General features: G+C 48.0%; 1 protein-coding gene across 10 annotated transcripts in view; it reads right to left on the bottom strand.

Moving 5' to 3' along the window:
• Positions 1-16052, bottom strand: part of SCUBE1 (signal peptide, CUB domain and EGF like domain containing 1) — a 207979-nt gene that overhangs the window by 44030 nt on the left and 147897 nt on the right. For all 10 annotated transcript variants that reach the window (XM_074271909.1, XM_074271911.1, XM_074271913.1 and 7 more), the window contains one exon: positions 9529-9645. In XM_074271909.1, coding sequence (XP_074128010.1) covers positions 9529-9645 — 117 coding nt within the window. The remainder of the gene's footprint in view (positions 1-9528; positions 9646-16052) is intronic.

Here is a 16052-nt window from a genome sequence, read left to right as displayed (position 1 = left end):
GAATTCAATGCAAAGTTGGCTACGCAAATGGACAGATCATAGGGTCTTTGGCTTAGGCTGAAGGGACTCGCCCCCTTTTTCATAGATGAGGGAACTGAGGCCCATGAAGGTGAAATGCCTGAAGACCCCACAGGCAGAGTGCATTAGAAGTGGATGTGAATCTTTGTCTTCAGAGCCGCAGCTCCGCCACTTTGGCTTCAGGAAATGGAAGGGGCCGAGGCTGCTGGGCTATTCAGAAGCTGCAGGACATGTAGGAGCTGAGTTTGGTGAGCACCAGCCCTCCCGAAGCACCCCAGAAAATGCCCAGAGTGTGAGGTGGAGGGTCCTGTTTGGGTGATGGCCAGGAGGTCAGGGTCATTGGATTGAAGAATAGGAGCCAGAGAGTAAGGCATAAGAAGACTGGAAAGGGAGGAGGGGGCCAGCTACATCCAAGCTCTTCTTTCCCTCAATCTCTCCTCCAGGTCTTGGGCTTTAGGAGAGTGCCACGAATTTCTACTCTGCTAATTAGTCAGAAAGAAATCTTGCCAAGTCCAGTTACAGAGGCAGGAGGTTCAGGGTCTGAGGCTGCTAACCTGATTCCCGCAGATATGTGAATGGGGGAGTTGGGTCAAAAGTCCCGTGAGTCTTTGTGCTTTACCTGGGATTTTGCCTTGCTTCTGAAAGTTCCCAGGACACCCTTCCCCATCATTCTCCATCAGCCTGAGAAACCTAGGCAGAGCCATCAGTGCTCAGTATTGGAGAATCCCGGATATGGCTAACTGGGTAGCCATGGCAATGAGACAGCCCCATGGAAGTATGTTTGCGCAAACCCCGGCCAATCCCGAGACCCAGTTGGATCAGGGTTTGGGCTTAGCCTGGCGGCAGAAGGGCAGGGCAGCTAATAAAATGCCAATGTTTGGAAGGCAGAAGACTTAGAGGTGGGGGCAGGGAGGGGCAGAAGGGAGAAAGAAGGCAAAGGGGTGGCTAACAGAATAGTCTTCTGGCTGCCTCTGCTGACTAGATGCAGCCTAGTGCAGGAGGTAATGAAAACAGAAAAATGGGCCTTCACTTTCTGGCTCAATCACTTCCTAGCTGTTTCCTGAGTCTGTTTCCTCATTTATTAAGTTGGCATAATAATGCCAATCTTACGGGAAGGGCTGTTGAAATGCTTTGTAAACCAGAAATATTTCAAAATGAGAATTCTTCTTATTAGGGGTGACCCACAAAAAACATGCCATGTGCTCACCAGGTGACTTTTAACTATTTCCAAAAATCAAATCCACTCTTCAAGGATGAAGATTTGTTCCCAGTGTTGCAATTCCCTAAACTTGTCCTTCAAAGCTCTCCATATTCTGGATCTTGCTGACTTTTCCAGGCTTATTTCAGTGCTCCCTTTCCAGAACATCATGAACTAATGAAATAGGATCATTATTTGTTCCTCAATCTTGTTTTATAATCTCTGGCTTCTGTCCATTCACAAAGATCGTTCCCCTATCTGGTCTCCACTTCTATTTCATCTCTACCTGTGGAAATCTCCTTTCTCCTTTAGGATTCTGCTCAGATGTCTCCACAAAGGCTTTCCTGACCTTCCAAACTTCTTCAGATTTACTGGGATACTTTGTCTGGATCTCTTCTTTGCCCTGATCCATTCTATCTTCGTGTTACTTAATCTCTGCATGTGCCCTATTAAACTGTGATCTCCATCTTTGGATTTTTTTTCCATCTTTGTAGCTCTCCCAGCCATTGAGCACATGTAAAATAAATGTTCCTGGGGTTTAATAACTGGAATCGGAGAGAATGAAATATCTGAAGATAGTTTCCAAAGCAAAATTCTCTCAAGGTCTCAGCAGTTGTTCATTTGGAGGGGACATAATCATTGGAATTAAAAAAAAACTCTGAACTGCTTACCTTCCCCCTCCGCTGTCTTTTGCTTTAAAGCCACTCCCAAGATGTAGGCCCTGTTTATTCCTCACTGTGGGAATGGGAAGGGAAGGAACTGGAATTTCCCCACTGATAGCTAACAAAGATTGTTTTGAAAAGGGCTATTAACTATCTATATAGAGAAGAAAACTATTCTTCTGCCACTATTACTGACCTGCCTGAAATAATATCAATATTGGACATTGTGTAATAATAACGATATGTGGGCTTAATATTTGGGCCTCCCTTTGGGCTTGGGACCGCTAGAATTATTAGGCTCCTTTTGCAGGTGAAGTTAAAGCTCACAAGAGCCTCTGGAGCTAATGGGTGTCCAGGGCTGGGTTTCGCACTCCAATTGATTCCAGGCCCCGACTCTTTTGTCTCTGTGATGATGGTCGGGGAGAAGAAATCTTCAGGGTCTGGGCTCTGCTTTTAAAATATTGTGAGTTCTAGAGTGTAGCAGAGCGCTATGCTGCCTCAGTCAGGAACAGACATTATCCTTGGTCCACGCTGCCGTTCTAGAGCAGCTTCAGTCATCAATATGACTTTGTTAGGGGCTTAGTACATACCAGGATCTGTGAGTGACAAACAAGAGAAAGTGGGCTCCGTGACGGACAGTCTCATTCAATAGGAAAAACTCTATTTGGAGATAAATGTGAAAAAATGGAAGGACTTAATGAAAGTTATGTTCATTTGGGAAAAGTTAACGTTAAATTTAACCGTTTAGTCGCCTTTGGATAAGTGAGTATCCACTTGTCCTTTGATGTGTCCGATGGGCCGTAGAATACAGAGTCCTTGAGCATGACGGTTGTTGTTTCAGCTCTGTAGCTCCAGCGCTGGGCGTAATCAGCACAGACACAACAGGATCACAGCCCCAGCCACATCGGGCTGTTCCCTTCTATCCATGCTTGTGTGTGTTTTAATAATACTGGGCTAAAAGAAGCCTCAGCGGGGCAATCTTGAATTTGTCCTGAATGGCTCAGAAATGGTCCAGAGGCTGCAGTGCGGAGAGAAAGGCCTTGGGCCAGTTGGGAGGACTCTCTGCGAGGGACTACAGAGACATGGAGTCAGTGGGAGGAGGGTACGGAAACCTTGGCAGGCCGGGCCAGCGTGGAACAGAGCCGAGACCTGGTGCCTGTTAAGGTGCTGAGAAAGGAAAAGAGGAGGAATAAAAGGCAGCGTGCGCTCTGAGGCTCCGGCCTGCGCTTTATTTTAGAGCCTTCCCTCATGTGGGAGGATGAATGGAGAGGCCCTCTGGGGAGAGGAGCTGAGCGGCTTCACACCGGGAGGAACAAACCGGCCCAGAGTGACTGAGGGAAGTCGTGGGCCATTCCAGAACCTCAAGTAATCTTCTTAAGACCGAGTGGAAGCTGCTTTAAGTCGCTTCAGCCGAGTCTGACTCTCCGTGGCCACACTTCTTGGCAAAGATACTGAAGTTTTCAGAGCAGGGGCTGATCTGCAGGAGACTCTCTCCCCAGGAGTTTCCTACACCAGTGAAATTACACACCTTCCCTCCCCAATCCTGCTCCCAAGTGCAGGGTCCTGGAAAAATACTTGGATTTGGAGTCCCGTTCTGGCTGTGTCATTTACTGGCTGTGAGATAACATACCACCCTCCTCTGTCTAGTTCTTGATCCTGTGTTCTCCCTTTGATCTTGAACCCTAAGAACTACCTAGAACCCAAATCATCAGTCCCTTCTTCTCTGTCCTTATTCTGAGTGCTGACCCTCATGGATCTCATCATCCTAAGGGCCTTCTGACGCAACAAAACCCAAAACCAACTCATGTTTAGTGTGTTTGTGCTTTGAAAATTGTTCACCCCCGTATGGTACAGGGGCAACTATTAATAAGAATATTTTGTGGACCAGGATAACACCATTCCCCAAGTGTTCGGGGAAAACAGCTGTTCCATGTGTGAGTATGTGTGTGTGCGTGGGTCTTCATAATTTCATCATCCATCAAAGCTGGAGATATAAAGACACAAATGAAGCGGCTCTCCCTTAAGGAACTTATATTCATTTGGGAGAAAACAACAAAAGAATATAGGTATAGATACAAAATACAGAATGTCCCCAAAGTCTTGGTACAAGGCTTAAGCTTATTAACCCTTAAAACTGCACCAAGACTTTTGGGACAATCTCTATATTCCAAGCATATAGGGTTCAGAGGAATCAGGGATTAGGGAAAGTCACGTGAAGGAGATAGCTTTGAGGGACCGTGGGAATTCTAAGACATAGAGATGAGGAGAAAGTCTTCCAGGCATGGGGAAATTTATGCAATACCCAGAGACAGAATGTTATGTATGAGGGATTGGCCTGGATTGGAGCTTCTGTAAAAGGGAAATAAGTGCACCGGCGGCTAAGAGAAGTGAGCACTGCCTTAGCTGGGGCTCAGAACGCCCTGGAACCAGGGTCAGAAGCTTCTCGAGCAGAGGCGTGCCCTGGTTGACACGTGCTCTGGAACACCATCTCAGCTGCTCTGCGTGGTCCATATTGGAGAGAATTAGGAGGCTATTGTATGATATGAGGTGATGAATCCTGATCTAGAAGGGATGGATGTCAGGAAGAGAGGATTGGTGAAACTTGCCAATCAATTGGATCTGGACTGAGAGCATAAGGGGCTCTCATCACTGGGTGATGAGGATGCAAAGGCACGAAAGGTCCTCGGTGTGCTGATCCGAGGAGGAGGGAAAGATCCTGAAAATGAGGGGGCTCAGGACAAGCGGCCTTTCCCTAAGATGAAAGTGTGTGAGTGAAGCCTTGAAGAAAGCTGGGCAGGGACCGTAGAACATAGACTGTCAAAACAGGGAGGACTCAGAGTCTAAACTGTGAGAATTGCAATCAGCCCTAGAACATGGATAGTTAGAACTTGAAAAATCTTAGAATTTAAAGCACAGTCCGATCGCTCCAAGGAAGCTCAAGACAAAGAATGTCAGAACCGGTGAAGACTTTGGGATGTGGAACGTGGAATGTGAGAGGTGGAAAGAGGCTTTGGAAAGCTCGACCAATCCCCTGGTTTTACAGAATGGGAACCAAGATACACAAAGGAAGGGAATTTCTAGAGGTCATCCAGCTCGGGTCTCTTTTTGGAGCCCGGGTCTCCTGATTTCCCAGTGTTCTCTCCTGTGCACGGCCCCAATTACTCTTTTCCCCTTCAATGGCACCGATCCAACCAGGGGTTGAATCAAGCAATTGGAATTAGTTAAGGAACACTGAATTTCCAACCTTTTCATCGTTCTCGAGAGGGCCAATTAGGCAGAAAACAACACTCCTTGGACATCAAAAACTTTTCCCAAAGAACAGAAAGCTTCCAGGATTAAAGAGCTGTACAGCAAAATTCCCATTTAACAATAAAGCTGGAATGCTCAGGGCAAATCCTCAAATGATATGGGCAAAACAAATCCCCACCAGTCTGGCCCACATGCTTTGTGCTCGGCTTTACTTACCTCGCTAGCTGCTTGTTCTGCGATACTGACTTCATTCTCTAAGAGTTGCTCGGTAGTTTCACGTGTGTCCCCCTCTTGTGACCCCAGTTAGAAAGGCCACACTTAGTAAGTGTCCGAGGCCACATTTGAAGTCGGGACTCTCCGAGTCTAGACCTGACACTAGCCACGCTTTTACATAGCTGCCTTCTCTAGGAGAACCTTGAAAATGAGAGGTATTGATGACTTTTCCTTTGAGATTTGGAAACATCTCTGATTTGAAATCAGAAGACTAGGATTTCCAGTGCTTTAGTGATTCTCCTGAATCCAAGGAGACTTTTACACCTGGAATGACGATTGTCTTCAAATTTCCATCTCATTTATTCTCTGTTTAGTTTTGGGTAAGTCTCATAGTGCTGTAGAAAGAGCACTGGGCTATCCTAAGTTCCTGGGCTCCAGTTCAAAGTGTTCAATGTCATCTATATGAAGATGAGCTTCAGCTTTCTTTGTCTAGCCCTAACCTCTCTCTTGTCCTTTAGTCCTGCAAAAGTAAGTCTGTTGGATAATATCCCATAGTCATTTTGAATTCAACAATTTGAAAAAACTCATTTTCTTTTATCCCTATTCCCAGCTTTACTTTTCCCGGGAAGGGATCACACGCTCTCACAGTCTTGCTGCCTTCCCTCTGAGATCATCACACCTTTCCACTGTCTCTGGCTTCTATGTACATGTACATACTGTCTCTTCCTTTGGAATACGAGCCATAATTGTTCTAACTGCTTCCCGGGGTTACTATGGGTAAGGATCAAATAAGATGATGGATGCAAAAGGGCTTTGTAACCAAAAGTTCTTGTACAGGTGCACACTTGCTTAATGTTATTAGTAGTGAAAATAAGATGTTAGGCAAAACATTATGGGGGTGGGGAAGCCCTTAGATCCTCAGGAATAGCATTATAAACTGGCAGTCAAAATTGAGGCAGTTTAATAACACCCTCTGAGTGCTTAATAATTGTAACTCTATGAAAGATAAGTCAACTATCTCAATTCTTCAGTAAGGACTGTTCTTCCTTCTTCAGTCTCAACTCAGGAGTAAAACAGGAACAGGCACAGGAAGTTGGGAAGAGGAACTAGAAGAAGAGGAGAGAAAGAAGAGAGACAGAAAAAGACAGACAGAGACAGAGAGAGACTCAAAAAGAAAGAAAGAGATAAAGAGACAGACAGACAGACAGAAACAGAGATGGAAAGAGAAAGAAAGAAAAAGAATTAAAGAAAGACAGATGGACGAGACAGAGACTGAAAGAGAGAGACAGAAATAGAGATGGAAAGAAAGAGACAGAGACAGACAGAGACACAGAGATAGGGACAAACAGAGACAGGCAGAAACAGAGATGGAAAGAAAGAAAGAAAGAGATAAAGAAAGACAGAGACAGAGAGAAACTGAAAGAGAGAGAGAGAGAAAGAGAGAGAGAGAGAGAAACAGAGGCAACCGAGGAGAAATGAATTTATGAAATTAGGCCATCACAATTTTGCACTCTGGCAAATATATCCTGTAACTGGTTGTAGGCAAAAGTTTAGAAATGCAATTAGGTTATTGCTGGGATCCCTACTTAGGGCAGCTAGGTGGCCCAGTGGATAGGCCTGAAGTCAGGAAGACCAGCCTCAGACACTGCCTAGCTATGTGCCCTGGGCAAGTCAGTTGCCTCAGTTTCCTCATCTATAAAATAAGCTGGAGAAGGAAATGGCAAAGTGCTCCAGTGTCTCTGCCAAGAAAAGCCCAAATGAAACCATAGAGGGAGGCACATCTGAAAAATGACTGAACAACCACAAAAGAACCGGCTCTCTACCACCCTATGTCTTTTCTAGGTCTAAGTTTTTGGGGTAAGTGCTTCTCAATCCAGCTGTTCTGTGTTCTAAAGGCTCCCTCCCCGCCCTTCATCTTGCTCTAGTCACTTTTCCCTTGTCCCCCTGAAAGTGTTTCTGTCTCTTTTCTCTTTTTCTCTTTTTTCTTTCCATCTCTATTTCTGTCTCTCTCTTTCAGTCTCTGTCTCTGTCCATGTCTTTCTTTATTTCTTTTTCTTTTCTTTCTCTTCCCATCTCTGTTTCTGTCTGTCTGTCTCTATCTCTTTCTTTCTTTTTGAGTCTTTCTCTGTCTCTATCTGTCTTTTTCTGTCTCTCTCTCTCTCTGACCTGGGACCCTGGGCAGTCACTGAACCTCCCTTTTCTTGTTTGTCAGTTGAGGGAGGTTGGACCAGACAGCTACTAACTCTAGGACTGGGATACCATGATCTCACCGGGAACTAGAGGTGATGAAAATCAAGATACAGACAAATCTTGTAAAAGGAACTTAGAAACAAGACTCTCATTATTATTACATAATAATAATGCATGTTTCAATTGTCCTCTTTAACTCCCTTTTAGGTGAGTCAAAGCTGACCATTCCTTTTTGCATACAAGAAACTGTGGCTCACACTGGCCCATCACAACGTAGCTAATAAATGCCTGAGCCCTCCCGTGTGAACTCAGATTTTCCAATTCCATGTCAGATTTTCTTCTCATTACACCAGACCTTTGTTTAGCCTGTGCTCCCTTATAGGCACAGGGCAAGAGAACAGCATTTGGAGCTGGAAGAGAAGAGCAGGAGGGACCATCAAGGCAAAGACCTTCATTTCCTAGAGGAAGGAGTTGAAGTCAGGCAGCAGAGGGATCCCTGCCCATGGGGAGGTGACAGCGGGGTCCCTGCCCATCCAGAGGTGGCAGAGGGATCCCTGCCCGTCAGGAGATGACAGCGGGGTCCCTGCCCATCGGGAAGTGACAGCGGGGTCCCTGCCCGTCCAGAGGTGGCAGAGGGATCTCTGCCTGTCAGGAGGTGGCAGAGGGATCCCTGCCCGTCAGGAGATGACAGCGGGGTCCCTGCCTGTCGGGAGGTGACAGCAGGGTCCCTGCCCATCGGGAAGAGACAGCGGGATTCCTGCCTGTCAGGAGGTGACAGTGGGATCTCTGCCCGTCAGGAGATGACAGCGGGGTCCCTGCCTGTTGGGAGGTGACAGCAGGGTCCCTGCCCGTCCAGAGGTGGCAGAGGGATCCCTGCCCGTCAGGAGATGACAGCGGGGTCCCTGCCCGTTGGGAGGTGATGTCCTTTGGGAGGCAGGAACAAGATGGTTTTGAGGAACCAACAATTTTCACCCCAGCATCAGTGAGAGACATGATTAGAATGGAAAGTCCCATGAAACAGGATTTTTAAAAGTACTTGTCTTTGTATACCAAGTATTCCTCATATCCCATCATGTCTGGCTCATGGTCAATACCTAATAAATGCTGTTTGATTGGTTGATGCTGCTCTCACATCGCTCCAACTACAAGAATAACAGAGGCTCTACCATTTCTTTCTTTGTTTTTCACCAACTGAAATGGAACACATATTTCCCCAGCAATGAAAACCAAACCACCCGATTTCTCATTTCTCCAATTAGAATATGGCAGAAAGCATTCTCCCTCCTCACTTTCTAGCTCTGTTGATACCCAGACCATCCCATCCCTTTATTTCTTCACAGACTGATTCAGGGCCTTTCTTCTTTCATCGACTAAAATGATCATGGACCAGAGATGTCTTTGGGCCTCTCCAGATTTCATACTGACTCATTTTCCCAGGACTTTTTCTCTCAGCCCCAGGCTATAGGAATCTCCTCACCCTGGAAGCTCCCATCGGAAGTACCCCCTGCTCCCGTGAGGCCTTGTGCTCTGATTGGCTGGCTCCTTCCAGATCTTTTGGCTTAAGGAGGAGATCTGGACCACAAATAGCTCTTTTCCTCCTCAGGCTGCATTTCCACATCTGGGCACCTCCTCCTCTTCCTGCCCCAGCCCTTCAGGTCTCTCCCTGCTACTCTTCCCTGATAGAATATAATCTCCTTGAGGGCAGAGACTCTGTGCTTCTATTTGGATTCCCTGGATTTAGTCCAGTGTCTGCTCCCTAGTAAGTGCTTAATAGAAGCTTGTGGACTAACAGACTACTCTTACTTTCTTCACTATTATAATTCAATTGCCTTCAATACCATCCAATTGGAATGCTACCTAGACCACCGGACACCCAAATTTCATATTTCTCCAACTGAAGTTACGTCGCAGCAATTCCTCCTGTTCCCCACTTCTTTGCTCGGAGCTTGAGGGAAGCAAAGTGGCTTCCAAGCCCATTCCTGAGTAACCACGGCTCACCTTTGCATGTTTTCCCATCCGGCTGCAGGGTAAACCCCACTGGGCAGCTGCAGCGCACTCCGGTGGCTGTATCCTTGCAGGTACGGTCACAGCCTCCGTTGTTGACAGCGCAGGTTTCTGTAGAAGCAAAGAAAACATTCAATCTCCTGCTCCAAGCTGGTTGTCTCAGAATCACAGAATCTTAGCCTTAGAAGGGGTCTCCAAGAGTCTCTGGCCCACCCTGGAACCCTCTCTGCTGTATCCCTAACAACCGACTGGTCATCCAAGCGTGGCGTCAGGACCCCCGACTTAAGTCCCAAAGTAGCTGAACTGTTTCCTCAATGAAAGGAAATCCAAGTGACTACACAGATGAGTGTGTTTGCTAGTCTAGTCTAGGGGATATCTGGCCTGCAGGTCCAATTTCCAAAGCCTTTGTTGTTAGAGCATCGATTCAGAGTCAAGATGACCTTCTAAAAGCTCTTAGAGAGTCCAGGAACAGTGTAAAATCACAACTTTGGATTCCTAACAGGGAGAGGTCAGAAGGGAATTGGGGGGCAAAGAAAATACTTGAAGCCGAGAAAGAGTTAATGGGAAATGAACTCCATACATCACTTTGACAAGAGTCTACGGGCCTGATCTTTTCTCCCTGAGCTACAAGCAAAGGCATCTGGGTTTTGTCCACTTCAAGATTTTCTGCAAATTGAAAGGAGATGGAAGTAGGTGGGGGAAGGCGTAATCGAGGTCACTGAACTCCATTCTGGGCTGTGATACTGAAATTTCCCAGGGCTTGCCAAAAGGAGAGTGGCTGAAGTGGGCACCCATTTGACCCCGGTTGCAGGCCCGGGATGGTCTGGCCTCCTGAAGGTGGGGAGAGAGCTCCTAACCCCCCAGAGAAACCTGCATCTCCCTTCCCCACCTCCTCTCTCCCTCCGGATGGTGCTATTATGGCTAATTAGGTGTGTACATTCCCCAGGCGTATCAAAGACAGACTATAACTAAATAGATGGCTTTTCCCCCTTTGATCCTCATAGAGCAGAGTGGTGAGGATGCCAGTGGGATTTATTTTTAGTTTTTTTCCATTTTGTTCTGTTTTGTTGCAGGAAGCTCCAAACATGTTGATGTTAGCAGCTGCCAGTGGCGCAGAAAATCTGCCTCTACCTGGGAGCGGTGATGGTGTCAAGAAGCCCACAGAAAGCTTTGTGGGCCTTAAAATCACTAGCAGCTTGCTCAGATTTCTACACACATCAAAAGGGATGAGGACGGGTTAAAATAGAATGGTAAATTTGGGTGTTTCCCCAAAGGCCTCCACCCTTCCCTCTCCATTTCAGGGGGAGCTCTAGCAAAGAGTCATGGCAAGGACCAAGCATCGGGAGAAGAACTCGGCCCTTAGGAGAAAGGCTTGAGACCAGATTTCTCCATCCAGTGACCCCCCACCTCATCCATCATGCCTCAGAGCAGAAAAGCGGGGTTTAAAGATTGCTTCTGCTGGTGGCTTCCTGGAGCTCTGGGGACTATGGTCCTCCCCCACAAATGGTGGCCATGGTGCTTGCACAGCCGAGGCCCTCAGCTGTGGGGAAGAAGGGCCTACAAAGGCGGGACTCCCCTTTCGGGATCGTGGCCAGCCAACCTCGCTTGGCCCCCACTGAGTCAGCGTGACCAAGTGGCCCTTCCCTCTCAAGCCTTAGTTTCCCCATCTGACTTCAAGCTCAGAATGCTGCGTCTCCCACCTTCTCTCTTCTGCCTTCCCCAGAGAAGACCCTGGTCCTTTACGTTGGGTAGCTCCCTGCCTTCTCTGTGTCTGTCCTCTCTGATCTCTGCTCTCCTGTTCACACTCCTGCCCCATCTTGGGGGCACTTTCCCACTTCCACTGAGCCCATCAAGGCCCCACTCAGATGCTGCCTCCTCCAGGAAGCCTCTCCTAATGATCCTCCCCTCTGTGCTTCCTCCATCTTCTTTCTTGTCTCCTTTTAGGGGAGAATTCCAAGTCTACTTGTCAGTCTGGGCTTAGCTACCGTCAGACCGAGTTCTGCAAGGGCAGCAGCCGGGTCTGGGCCAAATTTCTCCCCTTTGTGCCCGGTGGGAAGAGTGTTGCCTTTGGGCTTCCCGGACCTGGATTCAACACCTTCCTCCCACCCTCCCCGCCACACTTTCTGCTGGGTGATCCTGTCATTCCTGAGGCCCGGGCTCAGGCTCATTCTCTGTGCAGCCAGAGGGTTCCACCTGGTGGCTTTTCAGTCCCTTCCAGCTCTCCCTCCGCTCAGGTGTGATTCCCCTGAACTCTCTGTCCAGTTAAACAAACATTCCGCGTCCATGGGTCCTAGGCTTGCAAACTCTAAATGGTCCCTGCGCTCACGGAGCTTATGTTCTAAGGGGGAAGGGTGCATCTACAGATACATAAAGTAATTCCCAGACTTCCACCGAGTTTAGAAAGGATACCAAAGCAGGGCAGCCCTGTTTGTCACCGGCCTTACTTTCGTGTGATAGAAGGGGGGAGGTTTGGTCTGAAGGAAGGGCCCAAGGGCACAGGACGATGTCCTGTCTGTCACATGCAGAGGAATGAGCCTTGCAGGGAGAGCCGGACCAGGGCGGGGAGATCTCCCTGCGGATCTTCCGGCACCATCTGGGTGACGATAGTGGGAATTCCATTCAGGAACGTGCTGGACAAGACGGCTTCAAAGGGCCTCTCAAGGGCTCATTCTCGTCTCAAACATGGATTTGTGTTGTTGAGTTTCTCTGCCTGCCCATGGCTTCTCTGGAATATTTTGTTCCTTTAGTTCCTCTTCCCTCCCCTTGAAGACCTTCGGGGAGAAGCAGAAGCTGCTCTTTCCTGGAGAGCTTGGCCCAAATTTGCTGCTTTTGAACTTGGGCCCACATTCTTCTGTGCATCCGCCACTGGAACCATCTAATTCCCCTCCCCCGGGGCAGCTCCAGTAATGCTGGGCGCCCGAGGAGCCCACTCTCCTGCGGCTTCAGGGAGTTGGGATTAACCACCCGGTTGGGAGTGCAGTCACACTGGCTCCCAGCTTTCCGGTAGGACGATCCCTCCCACTGAGGGCCCCTGGTCTTCATTTCCATGTATCTGCTTTTGTAGAGTCGTGTGGCAAAGCCCTGGGCTCCTTGTGGCTCCTGGACACGTTCAGGTGAGGAAGCCAGCTGAGTCTGTGTTCCATGCGCAGTGGTCCTAGAAGGGAAAGCTTGGGGAGAGGCAAGCCCTTTCCTGGAGCTTTCCTTGGAGCCCTCTGAGGGCCTTCCACGCCTCTTCCCTTCTTGCCACCCCGGTTTTCTCTCTCCTTTTGTTGGTCTCTGTGCTGTCAGTTACCGTGCACTCAGCTAGGGTGTCTTTACTTCTTCTGTCCTTGCTGGGCCCCCCAAATCTCTCCCTGGCTCTGATAGCTCCTCATTTTATATACATTTCTCAGAGTCTGACCCAATCCCTTATTCAATCGAAACAGACTTCCCGCCGCACCCAATGGAAATATTTCTAATTGATTCAAGGTGGTGTCCAGGCCCCGTTCATCCCTAGATCTGCTTGATGGATTCAATGAAAATATGGTCCTTATCTAACAAAGGTAATTTCTTTGAGGTGGGCTGGGTTACTCAAAGGACCCCACCCTCACACTTAAACAAGCTTTCCAAGAAGAGATGAGTAAGGACCTTCCCGAGAGCCTCAGAGAGCACTTGCTTTGCTCCCCCATCTGTTCACCATGTAATACCATATGTTATAATTAGCGGTGTTTGTGTCTTATCCATTACGAGGCTTTGAATTAACATGTGGACTGAGCCGTGTCTCTGTAACTTTGGGCCTGTAAGGAAATCTCTCTGGGCCATTGTTTCCCATCTAGAAAATGAGCGAGTGGAAGAGGGGATTACTAAGGGGCCTTCCCAGTTTTAAATCTTATGACCTAAACTTTTTATTGAGCACAACGTTGGGCACAGAACAAGTGCTTAATAAACGTTTGATGAACATCGAATGAAGGGCTGAATGGAAGGTCTGCTCCAAATCAAGCTTCCTTAATCCACAGAAATATGCCTGAAAAATCTTGCACATGAACAGACTCCCTTGGGAGCTCTGAAGATCAAAGCAAAGGTTCTCCCCCTCCCCACCTCTTTCCAGGTGTAAGTCATTAAGATTCCAAGCCAGGAAAATGTGTCTCCAGCACACACTTGGCCTGGGCTGGTCCCAGGGCCTTTAATCTGTCACTTGCAGATTGACAACGTTGGACAGAAGGCTGCTTTTGCTCCGTAGCTCGTGCAGAGGAAATGGTGCTGGATCTGGAAGAGGTGTGGAGGTCAGACTCTGCTTTGGCTCTCGGCTGTGTGTGCAAACTCGGGGGGATCCAGGCCCCGCTGGGACCGACCTTCTCTTTAGAATGAAGGCTTTGCCTTAGATTCGCCAAGGTCCTTATCTACTCTTAGTGAGGATTAAGTGAGATAACACATGTAAAGCTCTTTGCAAACCTTAAAATGATATTGAAATGTCATCATTATTATAGTTATTGTTGTTAATCTTCCCTATCAGCTCCATTTGTGAGCTTTGCTTGGCCAAAATCCAGTCACCAGAACAGATAAACTTACTTCTCTCCAGGCTCTTGTAAAGTCCCTTCCCCGGGGATCTCAGTTTCCTCACCTTACTAAGGAAGGGGGTTCGAGTCAAACCCCCGAACCTTCCCATCATCCAACCAGAAACGACCCATCAACATAGATTTAATATGCACCATGTGCCCGACATTATCCAGAAATGGCAAGGCCCCTGTTCTTGGGGAGTTTACATTCTATCCTGGAAGACAACATGCGCCCGAAGAAGTATGCTTAAAATCAGGGCCAGGTGATTGGGCAGAAGCACTGTGCCCCAAAGGCTGGGTCAATCTCCTCTTTATAGGCTGCTAGGGGCTGCATAGAACACTGGGCTTAGAACCAGGAAGACCTTTGCTTAAATCTAGCCATAGATACCTCCTGCCTGTATCACCTTGTGCAAGTCACTTCACCCTGCTTGCCTTAGTTTCCTCATCTGTCAAAATGGGAATCATATAGCACTTGCCTCCCAAAGTTGTTGTAAGGGGTAGCATTTGTAAAGTGCTTAGCCCAGGACTTGGCACAGAGCAGGTGCTTAATAAAGCTTATTCCCTTTTATGGCACAAGATTTCGGGACCTCTGAAAAGCTCCCTGCCCATCTGCAATGAATAAAGCCTGAAATTCTGATCAATCATCCCATCATTAAATATTTATTACATGCCTGCAATGTGCCCTGCCTTCCCTGGAGTACTGCTCTCCAGGATCCCAGAATACAGAGTCTGGGGCTTGGGAGTTTCTGTTTTTAATGTCCCCCTACCATACAAAGCTGAAAATCTGTGCTTGGTGCTGAGGATCGAAGAACCAGTTCTACCATTAAGCCATGAGTCTTTTGGAGAGGGGTTGGGGGTTCCAGTAGGAACCCCCCCCTAGGGAAGGCTGTGTGCTGTTAGCAGCCACAGGCACTTCAGTGTGTGGATGACTTGAGAGCAGAGTAGAAAAGGTAGGGGAGCAAAGGGGCAAGCTGGAGGAGCGGGCCAGCTGAAGAGGAGGAAGTCTCTGAAAACTTGGGCAGTGGGCTCCTTCAGGGTCCCTAGCCGCTTTGCAGATCGTTTTTCCCAGCCTTCCCTACTCTTGGTGCCTGAAATCACTCACTGCCCATTGATCCTGTCTAGATCAGATTTGTACTTGGCTGTTTCTGTCTTCTCTTTTAGTCTGCAAACTCCTTGAGGCAGATGTATCCCCAGTGCTTAGCCCAGTGCTCAGTACACAGTAGGTGCTTGATAAATGCTATTTAAGTACTGTTTATCCTTCATCCTCAAAGAGGACCAGGACATCAGGGAGGTGATGCCATGGCATGCAAGTGAGGGTCCAATAGCCAGAGAGATCTGGACGGCTGGAGCTGGCTCTGGATGCAAGACATTGGTCTTTTTAAGCTAAGGTCTTCAACAGTCTCAGTTTGACTGAGACTGCACCCATTCAACGATTAAATAGCAGTTGAGGCAAAGAATCTCACCTAGTCAAAAAAAATCTAAATAAATATATCTATATCTTATCTCTCCATCTATATCTATTTATTTATCAAGAGAGAGAGAGAACAGGCTTTTATAGAAATGAGCCTGCTGTTTAATGACGGACTGAGGGACTGTCACAGCCTTAGCTGAGTGGGAAGCAGCAGGACCAGTGAGAAGGAAGTCATAGGGGAGCAGCTTTCAGCCCGGTGTGTGGGGACCCGTAGAGCCACAGAACAATGGCATGGGCTGCTTCTGGAGAACCATGGGCTCCCCCATCCACAGAGGCCTCTAACGGTGTGCTGGCTGCCCATTTAGGAGGAAGATGACATTCCGGCTTGTCCTTGGTAGCTCTGAGGTCCTCCTCCCAGGAGCCCCCAGAGGCCTCTGTGATTACAGGGTGGGAGGGGTGTGCTTGAGAGGGCCCACGGGAAGGAGAAGGTGGGGATTTGTCTCCACAATCTCCTCGCTGCCCCCATGGAAAAGGCCCTGGGAAGGAAGACGTGGCCTAACGAATTACATTGC

Source organism: Sminthopsis crassicaudata, chromosome 5 (assembly GCF_048593235.1).
Source record: "Sminthopsis crassicaudata isolate SCR6 chromosome 5, ASM4859323v1, whole genome shotgun sequence".
Lineage (NCBI taxonomy): Eukaryota > Metazoa > Chordata > Mammalia > Dasyuromorphia > Dasyuridae > Sminthopsis > Sminthopsis crassicaudata.
The sequence above is the reverse complement of the archived record's forward strand: the minus strand, read 5'-3'. Positions and strand labels throughout refer to the sequence as shown.